Below are 16,613 nucleotides of genomic sequence, written 5' to 3' on the forward strand. Positions count from 1 at the left end.
ATAAAGTCCTTCGGCAGCGAAAATTTAGCATGGGGTTTTCCAAAGTAAATTTACCCTGAAGTAATTTTACCAAAGATCATCGACATTTTCCGGGGCCAGTTCTATCGAGTGTTAAGCTAATCTAGCGACTGCGAAATCTGGAAACAGAATTAAAATCCGACCTATCGTTGGCCCTGGAAGGATTCAAAAAGAACTAGGATTATTTTTCCTCTGCAAGAATGTACGGAGCTCTTAAATCTCCATCCCTTAACATCCTTCGACAATCCATCATGTTCCCCATAGCTATTTATGTTATGCATCTAACGGTGAGCATAAGAACCATCAAAAAATATTTTGTGACCACTTTATTTAACAAAATGAGGTGCGGCCTAGCATCTAGTCGAGACCAAGTCACCCAGGCCTACCACCCATTCCGACCCCAAATTCCTCATCGACGATAAGTCGATAACTAAACAATATATTATATGAATCGCACCGTACATACCTCCTTCTAGATCTTGATCTTGTCTTGATATACTCACTCAGGCTCACTCTATCACGCTGAGTCCTCTCAGCTCTTCCAAATGGCGTCCGTTCCGCCTCGTGTCCAGTCCAACTCCGAGTTCTTCTTCTTCGAAAGACCTTTGACCCTCATGGCGGGGGCGTGATGACGTCACTGCGCTTCAGTCTGAGAAAACTAAGGGCGTGATGACGTCACTGCACTTCAGTCTTAGAAAACTAATTTTTTATATAAGTTAATATTTTCAATAACTCCTAGAGGCGAAGTCTGAGAGAATTTCGCAATAAGAAATAGAGTCCTTCGGCGACGGAAATTTAACACGGTGTTTTCCTATGTAACTTTACCCTGAGGTAATTTTACCCGAAATTTCACGGGTCCAGCCCTATTGAGTGCCTGCGGCCTCTCAAGTCCCTTCACAGAGTCGGGCTAGAGTCAAGCTCAAAAGGGTTTTCTTTCCCCACTGATTCCGCCAAGCACGTTCCCTTGGCTGTGGCTTCGCTGGATAGTAGATAGGGACAGTGAGGATCTCGTTCATCCATTCATGCGCGTCACTGTTTAGATGACGAAATGAATGAGTTCATTCATTTTCGCTGCATGATTTTTAGGGTGACACAGTCACAATTTCGGTCTTCGAGGCCGGCCGATAGGCACAGTGTGACCGGAAGGGACGAGGTTCTCCTGACCACGTGGCCCTTGACTTGGTTTGTCCGCACAATGTGGGCGCTTTCAGGATGAACTTTAGCCGGGGAGCGTTTGGGCGCCCCAGTCTGATACTGCCGCCCACGCGCAGAACAACTTGTGAGTGCACGTGGGTCCCGGCGGTCCCACTGGCCTAGCGCTACCATGTTTAGACAGCGAACTCCGTCCCCGGGCACCGGCACCTACTCCCGGAAGCAAGAGAGATCAGCAGTGCCGGGCACGGTAGGGCACCCGCGGAGCCCAGGCGGACCGGGGACGCGCGAGCCTACGCGTTAGTGGGCTACGGCGGAATCAATGGCTTCAGCCACGTCCGGGCCGATATTCGGCCCGGCCGCACCGGGAATGAACTGGTTCGACGCCCGCGCTAGAGAGGTCGCGGGCGACTGAGATGTGTTAACAAATTAATTAATTAATTTGAGATGTCCGATTCCGAGTGTTTGGAAATTTGGAAGAGCTTGAACCTAGCCCTTCCCTTGCGAGGGCAAGGAGGAACTTAACACTTGACACTTAAGCTTAGTTTGAAGTACACCCTGCCAGCGCTCCCGGTGGGACGGCAGGGCAACCAGAAGGGACGAGGTTCTCCTGACCACGTGGCCCTCGATCTGGGAAGCGAGAGGCGTTCCATTAGTGGACGCGCCCCTCACGCCCGACTTTTGGGCGGCCCCGGCAGGCCGTTTGTTTTGACGTTCCGTGACAAGCCCCGCACCCCCACCTCAGGGCCGACCGGGCGACCGGAATGAATCCCGGTGTCCCGATCCGAACCTTCAGAGCGGGCCGGCTGGGGAGTGCCAAGTACCCCGTACCTGCACTTTCCGTCCCTGCGGTCCCAAATACCGGAACCACCCGAAAACCACTTTGACAAAATGAGGTGCGGCCTACAGCTTTAGAAAACCAACCCTAAATAAGTCAATACCTCCAACGAGAGGGTGGTGGGAGGGTGATGGGAGGGTGATGGCAGGGTGATGGGGGAGGGTGATGGGGCAGGGTGATGGGATGGGAGGGAGGAGTTTGTTTTGACGTTCCGTGACAGGCCCCGCACCCCCACCTCAGGGCCGACCGGGCGACCGGAATGAATCCCGGTGTCCCGATCCGAACCTTCAGAGCGGGCCGGCTGGGGAGTGCCAAGCACCCCGTACCTGCACTTTCCGTCCCTGCGGTCCCAAATACCGGAAACACCCGAATACCACTTTATTTGACAAAATGAGGTGCGGCCTACAGCCTTAGAAAACCAACCCTAAATAAGTCAATACCTCCAACGAGAGGGTGATGGCAGGGTGATGGGAGGGTGATGGCAGGGTGATGGGAGGGAGATGGGAGGGTGATGGGGGAGAGTGATGGGGCAGGGTGATGGGGCAGGGTGATGGGAGGGTGATGGCAGGGTGATGGGAGGGTGATGGCAGAGGGTGATGGCAGAGGGTGACGGGGGAGGGTGATGGGAGGGTGATGGGAGGGTGATGGGAGGGTGATGGCAGGGTGATGGGGGAGGGTGATGGGGGAGGGTGATGGGGCAGGGTGATGGGGTAGGGTGATGGGAGGGTGATGGGAGGGTGATGGGATGGGAGGGAGGAGTTTGTTTTGACGTTCCGTGACAGGCCCCGCACCCCCACCTCCGGGCCGACCGGGCGACCGGAATGAATCCCGGTGTCCCGATCCGAACCTTCAGAGCGGGCCGGCTGGGGAGTGCCAAGCACCCCGTACCTGCACTTTCCGTCCCTGCGGTCCCAAATACCGGAACCACCCGAATACCACTTTATTTGACAAAATGAGGTGCGGCCTACAGCCTTAGAAAACCAACCCTAAATAAGTCAATACCTCCAACGACACAGGTGCGCATTCGTGCCTCGTGACGTGGTGACGTCATCGCGCTTTCACCTTAAAATATTTATTTGATATAAATTGATATTGTGATATAAGCCTTAGAAAACCAACCCTACAGAAGTCAAATGGTCCAATAAAGGGTGATGGGAGGGTGATGGGAGGGTGATGGGAGGGTGATGGGAGGGTGATGGGAGGGTGATGGCAGGGTGATGGGAGGGTGATGGGAGGGTGATGGCAGGGTGGTGGGAGGGTGATGGCAGGGTGATGGGAGGGTGATGGCAGGGTGATGGGAGGGTGATGGCAGGGTGATGGGAGGGTGATGGGAGGGTGATGGCAGGGTGATGGGAGGGTGATGGCAGGGTGATGGGGGAGGGTGATGGGGGAGGGTGATGGGGCCTCCCTATAGAAGTCAGTATCTCCAACGACACAGGCACGCATTCGTGCCGCGTGACGTGGTGACGTCATCACACTTTCCCCTCAAAAGACCCATTTGATATAAGTTAATATTCTGATATAAGCTTTAGAAAACCAACCCTATATAAGTCAATACCTCCAACGATACAGGTGCGCAAAATACAAAATCACAAAAGATTTATTTGATATAAGTTAATATTTTGAATAACTCGGTCAATATCAGTCCGAATTTCGCCAAATAAAGGTTCCCGTTATCCACAGATACCCCTGTATCCTCCTAGAGGCGAAGTCAGGATGAATTTCGCAAAAATTAAAGTCCTTTGGCAACGAAAATTTAGCATGGGGTTTTCCTATGTAAATTTACCCTGAAGTAATTTTATCGAAAATCCTGGAGATTTCGCGGGGCCAGTTTCTGTCGAGTGTTAAGACGTACTAGCGACTGCGAAATCCGGAATCAGAATTAAAATCCGAGCCTCCGTTAGCTCTAAGGACCCCCCAAAACAAATCGCATATATTCCTAATGAAAAAGAACCCCGGAGTTCCTAAATCCCAAATCCCATGTCATCCGATGTCAATCCATATATCTATACCTCACTACGAACGTTCTGCATCTAATGATAAGCATTAAAACCATAAAAAAATATTTTGTGACCACTTTATTTAACAAAATGAGGTGCGGCCTAGCATCTAGTCGAGACCAAGTCACCCCGGCCGATCACCCATTCCGACCCCAAATTCCTCATCGACGATAACTAAACAATATATTATATGAATCGCACCGTACATACCTCCTTCTAGATCTTGTTCTTGTCTTGATATACTCACTCAGGCTCACTCTATCACGACTGAGTCCTCTCAGCTCTTCCAAATGGCGCCCGCTATGCCTCGTGTCCAGTCCACCTCCCTCCTTCTATAGACTTCTTTCAGCATCTTGCGGTCTGCTCTCGGGCTGAACTTGCTGGGGCGGCCTGGCCTGAACAAGTTGGTAGTTGTTTGGAATCTTCTCCACTTGAAGATGATCTTCCGGCCAGTCGAATGATTGATTTCAAATTGTTTGGAGATCTTTGTAAATCCCTTCCCAGACTTGTAGGCATCTATAACCTTCTTTCTGAAGGCCTCAGAGAGCTCTTTTGATCTAGGCATGGTGACGCCGCACACTTCAACAACAAAGAGCAAACCAAACTAAATGTCTGAGGTTTAAATAAGACAGGTTCCTCCAAGATCCTCTCTAACGATGTTCTAATCATTCGCACCTGAGCTGGTGCACCTGATTCTAATTTTAGGTGTTTGAAGTAGTGATAAATGTAGGGGTGTACTTACTTTTTCCACATGCGAAATTTGCATTTATGTTTATTTAAATTATACAATGGACTATAAAATGTAAATGTTTCATGATATTTGTTATATTATATCACCTTTACCTATCAATATTGTTGAAATGAAGATCAAATAGCTGTATGTTGAAATATGTTGAAAAATGTCAAAACTTGACATGGGGTGTACTTACTTTTTCACCTGACTGTATAGAAATATGAACATTTTGTAGGATATGTGGACACTATTTCTAACTTACATTTTCCTTGCACCATGATACCTCCCACCACCCAAGTCCCAAACTCACCGAAGTCGGTCACCTTCTCAAACATCTCCACGACGACGGCCAACCTGCGCTGGGAGCTACCAGAGGCTCCGACTGACTATGATGGATTTTCTATCAACTACACTCCAGAACACCCCAGGATCTCAATTCGAACCATTCCTGTCAAAGGCCGGCGTAGCCCCGGCTCCAGTACCAGCACCAGCCGCCTTGTCCAAGGCCTTTACCCTGGGCGCTATTACCGCTTTTCTGTTCGAACAGTCAGTGGATTGGCTGTGCAGACATTCAGTTCACCCAGTTTTGTGTTCATCCGCACATGTGAGCCTTTTTGTTTCTTTATGTAACACTGGATTCCTCTTTTACATTTTGTGCATTTTCATTGTGCATTTTCTGATCAATCAATCTTTTTCAAGGCCACTTGAATTTTGCTCTCTCCTGGTATTTTAACTATATCTGGAGCTCTGACAAGCCTCCACGAGCCTCGACACTGTATTAAAAAAAAAAAATCAAAATCGGGAAGTCAAAGCTATTTTTTGCATCGGACATTTTGTTTACAACTTTGCATCTTGCACTCAAATAAATCTGTGCCCACACTGGAGAAAATGCAAATAACTTGTGTACCATTAAATATCAGCCACGTGTGACATCAGTAGTGGCCCTGCAATTGGCAGTGAGAATAGGTGAACATTGGCTATACGAGCACATTTAGCAAGGGCAGACAAATGGAGGATTCAGGGAGGAATTGGCATAAGATGATTGTCAGCCTCCATCTTGAGTAAATAAAAATCATAGTGATTGAGGTCCGAGTTGTATCATTCACTGGCCGAATGACGTGAAAAATTGATGCTGTGTGCCAAATAAAATGTGTTTTACAAGTGAACTCTAACCTTTTTTGTTTCCCAGATCCCAAAATCCCAGTAGATTTCCGCTGCCGTCCCGAGAATTCAAGTGCGGTGTCGTGCGCTTGGTCAGAGCCGAACTCAGAGCTGGACGGTTACATCCTGTCGTGTGTCCAGACTGAACGCGGATGGAGCACCACTCACTACTTCAACAGGCGGCACTACACCTCATTTGTCTTCAAGCACCTTGAACCTCACAAACACTACAACCTGTCCCTCACTTCCTATTCTGGGAAAAGGCACAGTCTAACCACCTACGAATCTGTGGTTACCATGATAGACAGTAAGCTAGTGTTCCTTGTACTGTTATCTCTATGTTAAAAAAATTAAACCAGGAACTAACCAGGTCTTTGGTTGTTCAAAAATTCACCAAACTTGTTGAATTTTACAAAACCATAAATTTCCACAACGTGTACTCATCAATTCTGCACCTAATGTGGTTGTTTCTTTTCTCGTAATGTTTTACATCACTGGTGACGTGGTTGTGGTGTTCTTCAGGGCCTCCGCTGCCCTGTTCAGCATGCAGAGTGAGCGAGATCCATATCCACGTACTTACCACGGCAATACACATCAACATCAGCTGTGACTGGTTCAATGAGGTTCACGGTGAAATCAAGTACTACAGCATCATTGTGTATGAATCTGGAGGTATGGATTCATGCTTGGACATTGTAAAGTGTTTCGACTAATCCTGGTACATTTTGACTACTACTACTAGTACTACCATCTGCTATGCCTCTAGTTATACTTCTCCTTTTAACAGCCTCAATTGTTCAAACCTTAATGTGGGATCGGCTGGGGCAACGTTTTTCACCCAATTCCTTCAGGTATCGATTGGCCAGGCCTGTCATTCACTGTAGGTGCAGGAATTTTTTAATTCATTCAAAGTGCTGGCATGAGTGCTGGCAATGACCACTCTGGCAGAACTACAGAGTTCCTTCGTTGAGATGGTAGAAGCTGTCGGAAGGACAACAGTCTCTGCAGCACTTCACAAATCTCGGCTTTATTCAGAGTGACTCACCTACTTTTAACAAACGACCCATGGGATATTTGATGTCCACTAATGAGCAGTGTTGGTGGGTGATTCCTCCACCTTAACGTCATTGTTAAAAAATTGAGCATACCTTGATGCCTCGCCCTGTAAAACACAAACACATTAGGAACTACCTCATGATGGAGCTCACTGTGCAATGGAAAGAATATGGACTTTTTCTAGAGCTGGCCGTCCGACCAAGCTGAACAACCAGGCAAGAAGGACCTTGGTCAGGGAGGTGACCAAGAACCCAATAACCACTCTGGCAGAACTACAGAGTTCCTTAGTTGAGATGGTAGAACCCACTGGAAGGACAACAGTCTCCGCAGCACTTCACAAATCTCGGCTTTATGGGAGAGTGGCCAGATGGAAGCCACTCCTGAGGAAAAGGCACATGACAACATGCAGGGAGTTTGCAAAAAGGCACATGACAGACTCCGAGAACATGAGGCAAAAGATTCTGTGGTCTGATGAGATGAAAACGGAACTATTTGGGCTGAATGCAAAGCACTATGTTTAGCGGAAACCGGGCACAGCTCATCACCGATCTAACACCATCCCTACCATAAAGCATGGTGGTGGCAGCATCATGCTATGTGGATGCTTTTCAGCAGCAGGGACTGGGAGACTTGTAAGGATAGAGGGAACAATGAATGGAGCCAATGACAGGTAAATCCGTGAGAAGAACCTGTTTCAGAGTGCAAAATAACTTAGACTGTGGCAAAGATTTACATTCCAACAGTCCAATAACCCCAAGCATACAGCCAAAGCAAAACTGGAATGGCTTCAGAACAAGAACGTGAAACTCCTTGAGTGGCCCAGTCAAAGCCTGGATTTGAATTTCATTGAGAATATATGGAAAGACTTGAAGATTGCTGTTCACTGACACTCCCCCATCCAACTTGACAGAGTGTTACGTGCTCCTCCCCAAACCCCGGTCACGGTGTACCTCCGAGCCCCGAGAGGAGTCACGGCAGAAAGATGTGTTATTCTGTATGTCAAAGATCAATGGTGAAACCACACCAATTGTTACCAACAAACCAGTATTGTATTAATATCACACAAGAATAACAGTTCAACAACAATAGTAATCAATTGTACAACCAATATATATTTTCTATGATGGTACCATCAGGTTCGTACAATATAACTCACTGTGCTCCAAGTGAGCGAAACGAAGAACATTCCCCAATGTCTCTATTCCGGCATCAAGCCAAAGTCGATCCGCTCCAGCGATCGTCCGTACGATGTCCAATTGAGACCAGAATCCCGTTCGGATGACAGTCACAGTCCCGCTGCCAGAGCTGCGCAAAGGCGCCCTCAAGGCGACTGGGAAATCACACCCTCGGGTATGGACGTTCCACGGCTCCAAATCGGCGAACCGCAGATTTCCCACTCAAAAGCCACGTGACACACGCACACCAGATTAACGTCTGAATGCGGTGAAAATGGTTGAAACGAAGTGAAAAACCTTGAGCGAAGCGCAAAGCGCATGAGTCAAAATGGCCGACGGCCCGTTCTCGTGGCGTAACGGCACTCCAACGATTCTCTTCGGAATCGACCGCAACCTGACACTCAGGTTGATCTGTCACAGCGATAACAACTCTGTCGCAGGAATCCCTTTCCCGGGAAACCCAAAGTTCACTCGTGACCCTCGTTCGCCAATCGTTCGCTTCAGACCTCGAAGCAGCTAGGCTTCTTCTCCGACTCACTCGCTCCGCCTTCTCTTCCTCCTCTTCCTCTTCTTTGTCATCCGGTTCCGGTTTCATTTAAAACTAACTTTTTACCTTTTGAAAATAGTAATCTCTAACTCCCTTAAACGACAACGATAATAGTACATGGAATCAAAAATGTTTACAGTGGATGAAAACCACAACAACGGAAGTGACGAATCCGTAACACTTCCCCCCCTCAAGAAAGAAAGTTTGAAGATAGTGAAAACTTTCTTTGCAGGCAAAAACGCTTTTAACAAATAAAAGTAAAACTCACACCCAAATTATCAATTCACGTGAGCAACAATAATTAATATATCCCAAAATAAAGCAACAAAACTTCCAAAACAACCTACAGAAATTTCCAAAGTTAGTTCACTCTGGACAAAGCATCAGCAACGACATTGTCCCTGCCCTTTACATGCTCAATTTCCAAGTTGAACTCCTACAAAGCCAAACTCCATCTCATCAACCTCTGGTTTTTATTTTTCATTTTTTGAATGAAGGATAAGGGGTTGTGATCAGGTATCCAATGCAAAGCAAATCTATAGCACTTTTTGAAAGAGGCCGAGCTGAGAGCCAGGTTTCATGGTGGTTGGGTGGTGAAGCCTGGAAGTATTCACTGCATGGACGCATTTAGGAACGTGGAGTTCACGGGTTAATCCGTGTAGGAATCATGGCTCGGCTGCTCCTGAGCACTCAGTGCTTCCAACTCTTCACTTGATCATAAAAATCATAATCACGGTTGTAGAGTCGGGTGCTGTAGTCACGTGAGTAGCGGTCCCCATCTCGGCTACCACCGTAATAGTCATCCCGTCGAGAGTTGTCAAAACTGCGCTGCTGCTGCTGGGAGCCTCCGTAGTAATCACGACTGCAGCCGCCACCAAAACTACTACTCCCACCCCGGGAGCCATAGCCACCCCTGAAACTACCTCCACGTTTTCCTCCTCTGTAGCCCACTCGATGCCCATGGCCTGCCTTCTCTACTGTTATGGTCCGACCATCCAAATCCTTGCCATTCAAATCCTTTTCTGCATCTTTGGCGTCCTTTGTGTTTTGAAACGTGACAAAGCCAAACCCTCTCGACTTTTGCGTCTCCCTGTCTTTTATCAGCCGCACTTCCAAGATTGGTCCATATTTGCCAAAAATAGAGTCCAGAACATCTTCACTTGTGTCAAAGTTCAGTCCACCTACAAAGAGCTTGCCAACATTGCCTCCATCCATGACTTGTGTGTGCTGACACTTAGTTTCAAGGTACTCGACAAGAAGTGCCTGTGCAAAGCGTGACATCAGTACCTTCTCCTTCTCTTCAGAGCGCTTCCTACCCATAGCACGAGTCGCGGCACAGGATGGAAAGATACCCGGAATCTCCCGCTCCAACCGTGCGGTGTTATTATCCATACTAGGCTTTTCAACCAACATCGGATTACCAGAAACTCGACCACCGGCCAAATCATTCCCGATAACAAAAGACATTCCCTTTACAGGAAGAGTGGCTTGTAAACCTACGGTGACCGGTGCTGACACCAAATCAGACTTCAAATGGATGACATGAAGTGGAGCTTTAACATAGCCACAAACCCCCTGTAAAAGAACACTAACACCAGTTGCCGACTTCTCTGACAATGTCAAAATGCCCTCAAGCATCAAAGATTGATGTGCTCCTGTGTCCCTCAATACCCTAACAGGTCTCTGGTTCGTTAAGTCTCCATCCAGTGACACAAACCCCTCTGAAATAAAAGGTTTGTAACCCTCTTGAACAAAGTCGTTCTGTGATGCCGTAACTTTGGCATGGGAACCTTCACAAGGCACTGTCCTCCAAGGACGATTTCTCGCATTGGCCAATGCATTCAGAGTTGTACTAGTCTGACTCCGCTCCTGATTTTTCCTTTTCAGGGCGTAACATTGGGACATCAAATGCCCAGGTTTCTTGCAAAAAGCACAAGTAGGCCCGGAGGAAAAACTCATGGTCTGCCTCGGGCCCCCCAGAAGTCTGTCTTGGAACTGTAGTCTTCTGATCCCTAAAAGTCGCGGTATCAGATTTGTCCCCATAGTCATCTCTGGGCCGCCTCCATGAATATTTGTTCTCCACACTTGATTTACCATAACTCCCCTGGATAACTCTAGGCGGGAAGTTAGGTTTGTGGAACCCCATCCTGTGTGTCAAGGCATAGTCATCTGCCACGGTTGCTGCCTAATACAACTCTGGTACTTTCTTTTCATCCAGATGTACTTTAATGTCCGCGTGGACACAGTTTAAATTCCTCCACCAAGATCAATTGTCGCAACAGGTTGAAGTCTTTCCCAATCCCCTTCGAGTCACACCACCGATCAAACATGGTTTCCTTCATTCTGGCAAACTCCACATGGGTCTCACTCTCCCTCTTCCTGGCATTCCTGAATTTTTTCCGGTAAGCTTCAGGGACCAATTCATAGGCTTGAGAATGGTTTTCTTCACTATCTCATAATCTGCACATTGGTCAATCGGTAAAGCCGAAAATATATCTTGAGGTTTACCCACCAGAACACTTTGCACTAACATAGTCCAGGACCCCACAGGCCATTTTAGCATTTGAGCCACTTTCTCAAAGTGTAAAAAAAACTTGGCTACCTCCTTTTCATTGAAGGGTGGAACCAGCTTCACATGCCTACCAACATCCCAAGTGTTCTGACTAGTTGTCGAACTAGCCGGCATGGATACTACTTCTCTCCGTTCTCCCATTAATTCCAGCTCCTTGAGTTTTAAGTTCCTTCTGATACTCCATGTCACGTTCCTTTAACTCCCTTTCGGCTCTCCTTTCCTCTGCTCTTTCCTCTGCTCTTCTTTCTCCTTCAGCTCTCCTTTCCTCTGCTCTTCTCTCCTCGAGTTCTTTTTCAGCTCTCCTTTCCTCTGCTTTTAACCTTTCCTGGCTCTGCAGTTGCATCTCCATTTTCCGGAGCTCCACATTTTCTTTTTCCTCTGGTAACCAATCCAAGGCTACCTCTTTCCATGTTCCTTATCCCACCAGAGATTCTACCACCAATGTCTGCATCTCTGCTTTCTTCATATTAACTCGGACCTCCAAGTTCAAATATTTCGCCAATATCAAGAGTTCCGATCTTTTTAACGCTTGGAACTGTGCCTCATTAGGGGACGCCGCAAACTTTTCTGCGTCAAACACCATGGTGACTATTAGTTAGCACCTGTTAACCTTCACACAAAAAATTTCAAATTTTCTTTTTTTGAAAAATTTGGGAATGCTAGAAAAAATTCAAAATTTGGGAATTTTGGGAATGTTAGGGAATTCTATCCCGAACGAGTGTGTTAGGGAATTTAATCCCGAACGAGATTTGGGAATTTTGTCAGCAGACGAGCCCCCAATTTCTGTTTCGTGCTCCTCCCCAAACCCCGGTCACGGTGTATCTCCGAGCCCCGAGAGTCACGGCAGAAAGATGTGTTATTCTGTATGTCAAAGATCAATGGTGTAACCACACCAATTGCTACCAACAAACAAGTATTGTATTAAGATCACACAAGAATAACAGTACAACAACAATAGTAATCAATTGTACAACCAATATATATTTCCTATGATGGTACCATCAGGTTCGTACAATATAACTCACTGTGCTCCAAGTGAGCGAAAAGAAGAACATTCCCAATGTCTCTTTTCCGGCATCAAGCCAAAGTCGAAGCATACATTCAAAGCAAAACTGGAATGGCTTCAGAACAAGAACATGAAAGTCCTTGAGTGGTCCAGTCAAGGCTTAGACTTGAATCCCATTGAGAATCTGTGGAAGGACTTGAAGATTGCTGTTCACCGACGCTCCCCATCCAACTTGACAGAGCTTGAGCAAATCTGCAAGGAATAATGGGAGAAACTTCCCAAATCCAGATGTGCAAAGCTGATACAAACATACCCAGAAGACTCTAAGCTGTAATTGCTGCCAAAGGCACTTCTGAAAAGTATTGACTCAGGGGATTGAATACTTATGTAAATTATATATTTCCGTATTTCATTTTTAATTATCTTGTAAAAATTTCCTGAAAAGAAAATATCCACTTTGACATTGTGGAGTATTATCCGTAGATCAGTGACAAAAATTTTCAGTTGAATCCATTTTTAATTCAGTTTGTAACACAACAAAATGTGAAAATGTCAAGCAGTGTGAATACTTTCTGAAAGGACTGTACATACATGTCTGCTGGCATTAGTTGGTGGACGTTAAAGATCCCACAGTGTCCTTCGCGAAACGTAGGCGATCTGTCGTTGGTACCCGAAACAAATTACAAGTTCCTGCCTTGACTTCATGTGTCAGAGTGGCAACCCATCCAGGATTGCACCCCTAGCCAACAAACTGCTTCTCCAGAATGGACTCTAGACACCCATGAAATCGAATGTTTAGTTGTGTGGTATGAGCTTGATACATCGTCAAAAAGGTGTTGTTTTGATATGGAGTGAAACCTCTTAAAACCAAACCCTCCAGAAATTGGAAAATTCATCCTATCACTTTATTTTATATCAGGGTTTTTCCTTCTCAAGCTACGATTCTTGGCTTTGAGCACCCCGTCGCCCCAATACTACAAATAGGACCAATATATATCCTTCTTTTTTTGAGAAGGATATATACCTCCACGTTTCCGGAGCAGTGAATGAAACTGCTTCATCATGCACCTGATATCAGGTGACATTAAAGTTGATTATCTGTTGATTAAAATAAAAATCAGCTTATCCTGCTCATTCCTCACAGCTTGTACTCAAACCCTGAAGATGTAAGAAAGTTCCTAATGCATCTTCCTTTTTTCAAAACAAAACCCTTTGTTTGATGTGTACAAATCGTCCAAAACGAGCTGATGCCATTGAATTGTCATTTTCAGACACTCGTGAATTGAGACCAGAGCTGAGCGAGACGTTTCCTTCATACTGGGAATACACTTCAAACTCTTCACTAAGAACATTTGAAACGAGGCCTTTCCCGAATAGGTGTGGACGAGGTCATCGAATGTTCGGCGTCATCGTTGGCAACGAAGATTCTGGGGTCATTTGCGATCAAACAGATTCTCAGTGCCACGGCCCATTGAAGCCAAAGACCCAGTACAGGTCTCGCCTTCCATCACTTCATGTCGGTTGCTTTACTTGTGTAAATTTATCTTGTCAAATTGATCAACGCAATCGTTGGTGTAATCACTAAATTTAATGTTTTTCAGTGATGTCTACTTATTGCATATGCACGACCTCAAAGGGAATTATTTGGGATATTTGAGGCGGGTGTGGTTGCGATCATCGATAAATCTACATATCGTCATTGCATTCCAAATCTCTCTTTCTAAGTTGAATCTCACTGGAAATGCTTGCTATTTTGTGGCATATCTCTGGTTTTTCCATGGTTGTACCTACATTATCTCCAGATCCATTATGATTTGATCAATTTTTTAACTAACTGAACTGTTTTTTTTTTTGTTTTGTTTTTTCTTAGGTTTAGTGTGCGAGCCTTCACCTTCCTTGGAAAATCACCGGACTTGCGTGGATCTCTCTACTCGGACACCTTCTACTCCCTTCCGATTGTCACTGCCGCAGGTGTGAATGCAGTACCACTGACATTATTCTCTCGGCCAACCTGAGGTCCAAAACAATTTAAGGATACTTGCAAAGCAGCTGATCATGACCAAACTTAATCCTTTTATGTTGTGAAACGTCTGGAAAGGAAAATGTGATCGGAACCTTTCTAAACCGAAACATTATTCTGTGCAGCTCCACACACTAACTTTTTATGCGTGGTGTCACCAGTGGTGGATGAGACAGGCTGACGACCATGATAGTTCATAAAACAAAATCGTAGTATTTTTAAACATACTTTTAAATAAAAAAATTGTTGTTTTTTTTTGTTTTTGTTTTTAAAATTTATTTATAAAATATATAATTCATTAAAAATATATATTTATATAATTAAAATCTAAGAAATTATATTTATTTATATTTATAAAATATGTATATATATATATATATTTATATAATTAATTTTAAAAAATTATAAAATTTAAATTAAATGACATTTTTTAAATTAAATTTTATTTCAATTATTATTATTATTATTATTATTTTTAAACGGCTGAAAATGCAAGTAATTTGCATATAAATGTTATCTTACTGTTGATACTGTTAAAGAAAAGTCCACAGGTGCTCACCATTGATCCATCTACTTTGGGTTTGATCTTCGATAGGTCATATTGATTGACCTACTCCTAGGCCAAAGTTTTCTTCTATTTCATTGCCAGGAAGGCTGTGTCTTGTGCTTTGTCTTCAACATCAGTCTGGTTATTGGCATTACAATTTTATTTTTTTAACCAAGTTAGTCGTATTGTGTGCAAGAATTATTTTGGTGTTCACGGGCCAAGTTGTTCATACACACAGTATACACATACACACAGTTCCACTTCTGAACTGTCGTTACTCCTATGCCCATCTACGGGCATTGAGCTGTTCGGGTTAACGTTAACCCACGTTTCAATAGCTAGTAATTTACCCATGATGAGGTTGCTCCTCCATCACAAAGTGCTACTGAAGCATTCCCCAACCAAAGCAAGAATTGATTTGGCCAAGGGTACCAGCACACCACAATGGTCTACACATTTATACAAGTACCACGAGGTCTTCGATGTCTACAAGTGAATGTTAACAAATAGGACAGCCAGCTTAACATCCATTCTGAAGGGTTAGCGTTAGATGACTGTTTATATTGAACTCAGACTGGACAGCTCAAAGGTAAGGTGTAGGGCCGAGTGAGGCCGCTGTGGGTGGGGCCGAGGAAGCCTGCGTTGCCGTTGCCTGGAATAAAGATGGCGCTTGATGCTCTCTGCGTGTCTGCATCTTTATAACAGACATTACAATTGGCGACGAGGATTTTTCGGACCATGGCTACGTCGTATGGAAAGGTCCTGGAGTATGCTGGGGACAACTTTGAACTTTTTGAGCAGCAGCTGAGCTTTTATTTCATTGCTAAGGACGTCGTCGAGGTGGGGAAGCAGAAAGTGATTCTTCTATCATCCCTCTCGCTGGAGGTTTTCCGTTTGCCGTGTGACTTGATTTTGCCGGCGAGGACTTCGGATGACGCTGTTACCTACAAGGTCCATAGTGAAGACGCTGCATGATCATATTAAACCAGACAAGTCACCACAGTTATCGCAGTACGAGTTCGACAACCTGGTTCAGTTTCCCGATGAGAGGGTAGCTGATTTTGTGGCCAGGATCAAGCATCTGGCGGGGGATTTTTGTTTTGGTGACGATGAACGATCACAAAGATTGAAGGATCGTTTTATCGTGGGTTGCGAGATGAGAGGATGGTCGCGTCAATTTTACTTATCGTTCAAAGAGATTATGTTTGCCAAAGCGGTTGAAACTGTGGCTGTTGTGGAACAAGCTAGAAAGGATGTTCGCGCCATTGTTGGGGAGGACTCGGCTGTTAATGCCATAGCTGCGGGAAGGTCACGTGTTTGCAATTCTTCTGTGGGAGGGTTACATGCTTACAATTCTCCATCTTGGTCAGCGGATCAGAGATCTTCTTCTTCTTCCCAGGTACATGCAAGCAGTGCGTTACAGGGACAACTACCACAGCAGCCTTGTCAGGGGTGTGGTGGTTCACATTCTCATGGGAGCTGTCCATTTCGGATGCGGTGTGTTACCGGTGTGGTAAGACAGGCCATGTGTGGAGGACCTGTCGGGGCCGGGCACCATCATCGGTTGATGTGGTTGGGGCTGGCAGTGAGTTTGATCAATAGGGCTTGTTTCCGATGACGTCAGCTGCGAATCACCCCTTTGTGGTGGCTGTCAGTGTGAATGGCAAGCCAGTCAACTTCACAGTGGACACACTGTCAGTCTCGTGAGTAAACGGATCTGGCGGCAGTTGGGTTGTCCGGTGTTAGCCTTGATACACACTACCCTTCGTACTTACACAGGGGAGATGT

General features: G+C 45.6%; 1 protein-coding gene across 1 annotated transcript in view; it reads left to right on the forward strand.

Moving 5' to 3' along the window:
• The first annotated feature begins 5,017 nt into the window (after positions 1 to 5,017).
• LOC137430809 (receptor-type tyrosine-protein phosphatase beta-like) overlaps positions 5,018 to 16,613 on the forward strand; it is a 51,622-nt gene continuing 40,026 nt past the window's right edge. Inside the window, exons 1-5 of the mRNA XM_078782731.1 lie at positions 5,018 to 5,345; positions 5,931 to 6,209; positions 6,425 to 6,574; positions 13,530 to 13,752; positions 14,129 to 14,229. Of these exons, the coding sequence (XP_078638857.1) occupies positions 5,018 to 5,345; positions 5,931 to 6,209; positions 6,425 to 6,574; positions 13,530 to 13,752; positions 14,129 to 14,229 (1,081 nt within the window). The remainder of the gene's footprint in view (positions 5,346 to 5,930; positions 6,210 to 6,424; positions 6,575 to 13,529; positions 13,753 to 14,128; positions 14,230 to 16,613) is intronic.

The sequence above is a fragment of the Myxine glutinosa genome, chromosome 7 (assembly GCF_964187855.1).
Source record: "Myxine glutinosa chromosome 7, kmMyxGlut1.1, whole genome shotgun sequence".
Classification (NCBI taxonomy): Eukaryota; Metazoa; Chordata; class Myxini; order Myxiniformes; family Myxinidae; genus Myxine; species Myxine glutinosa.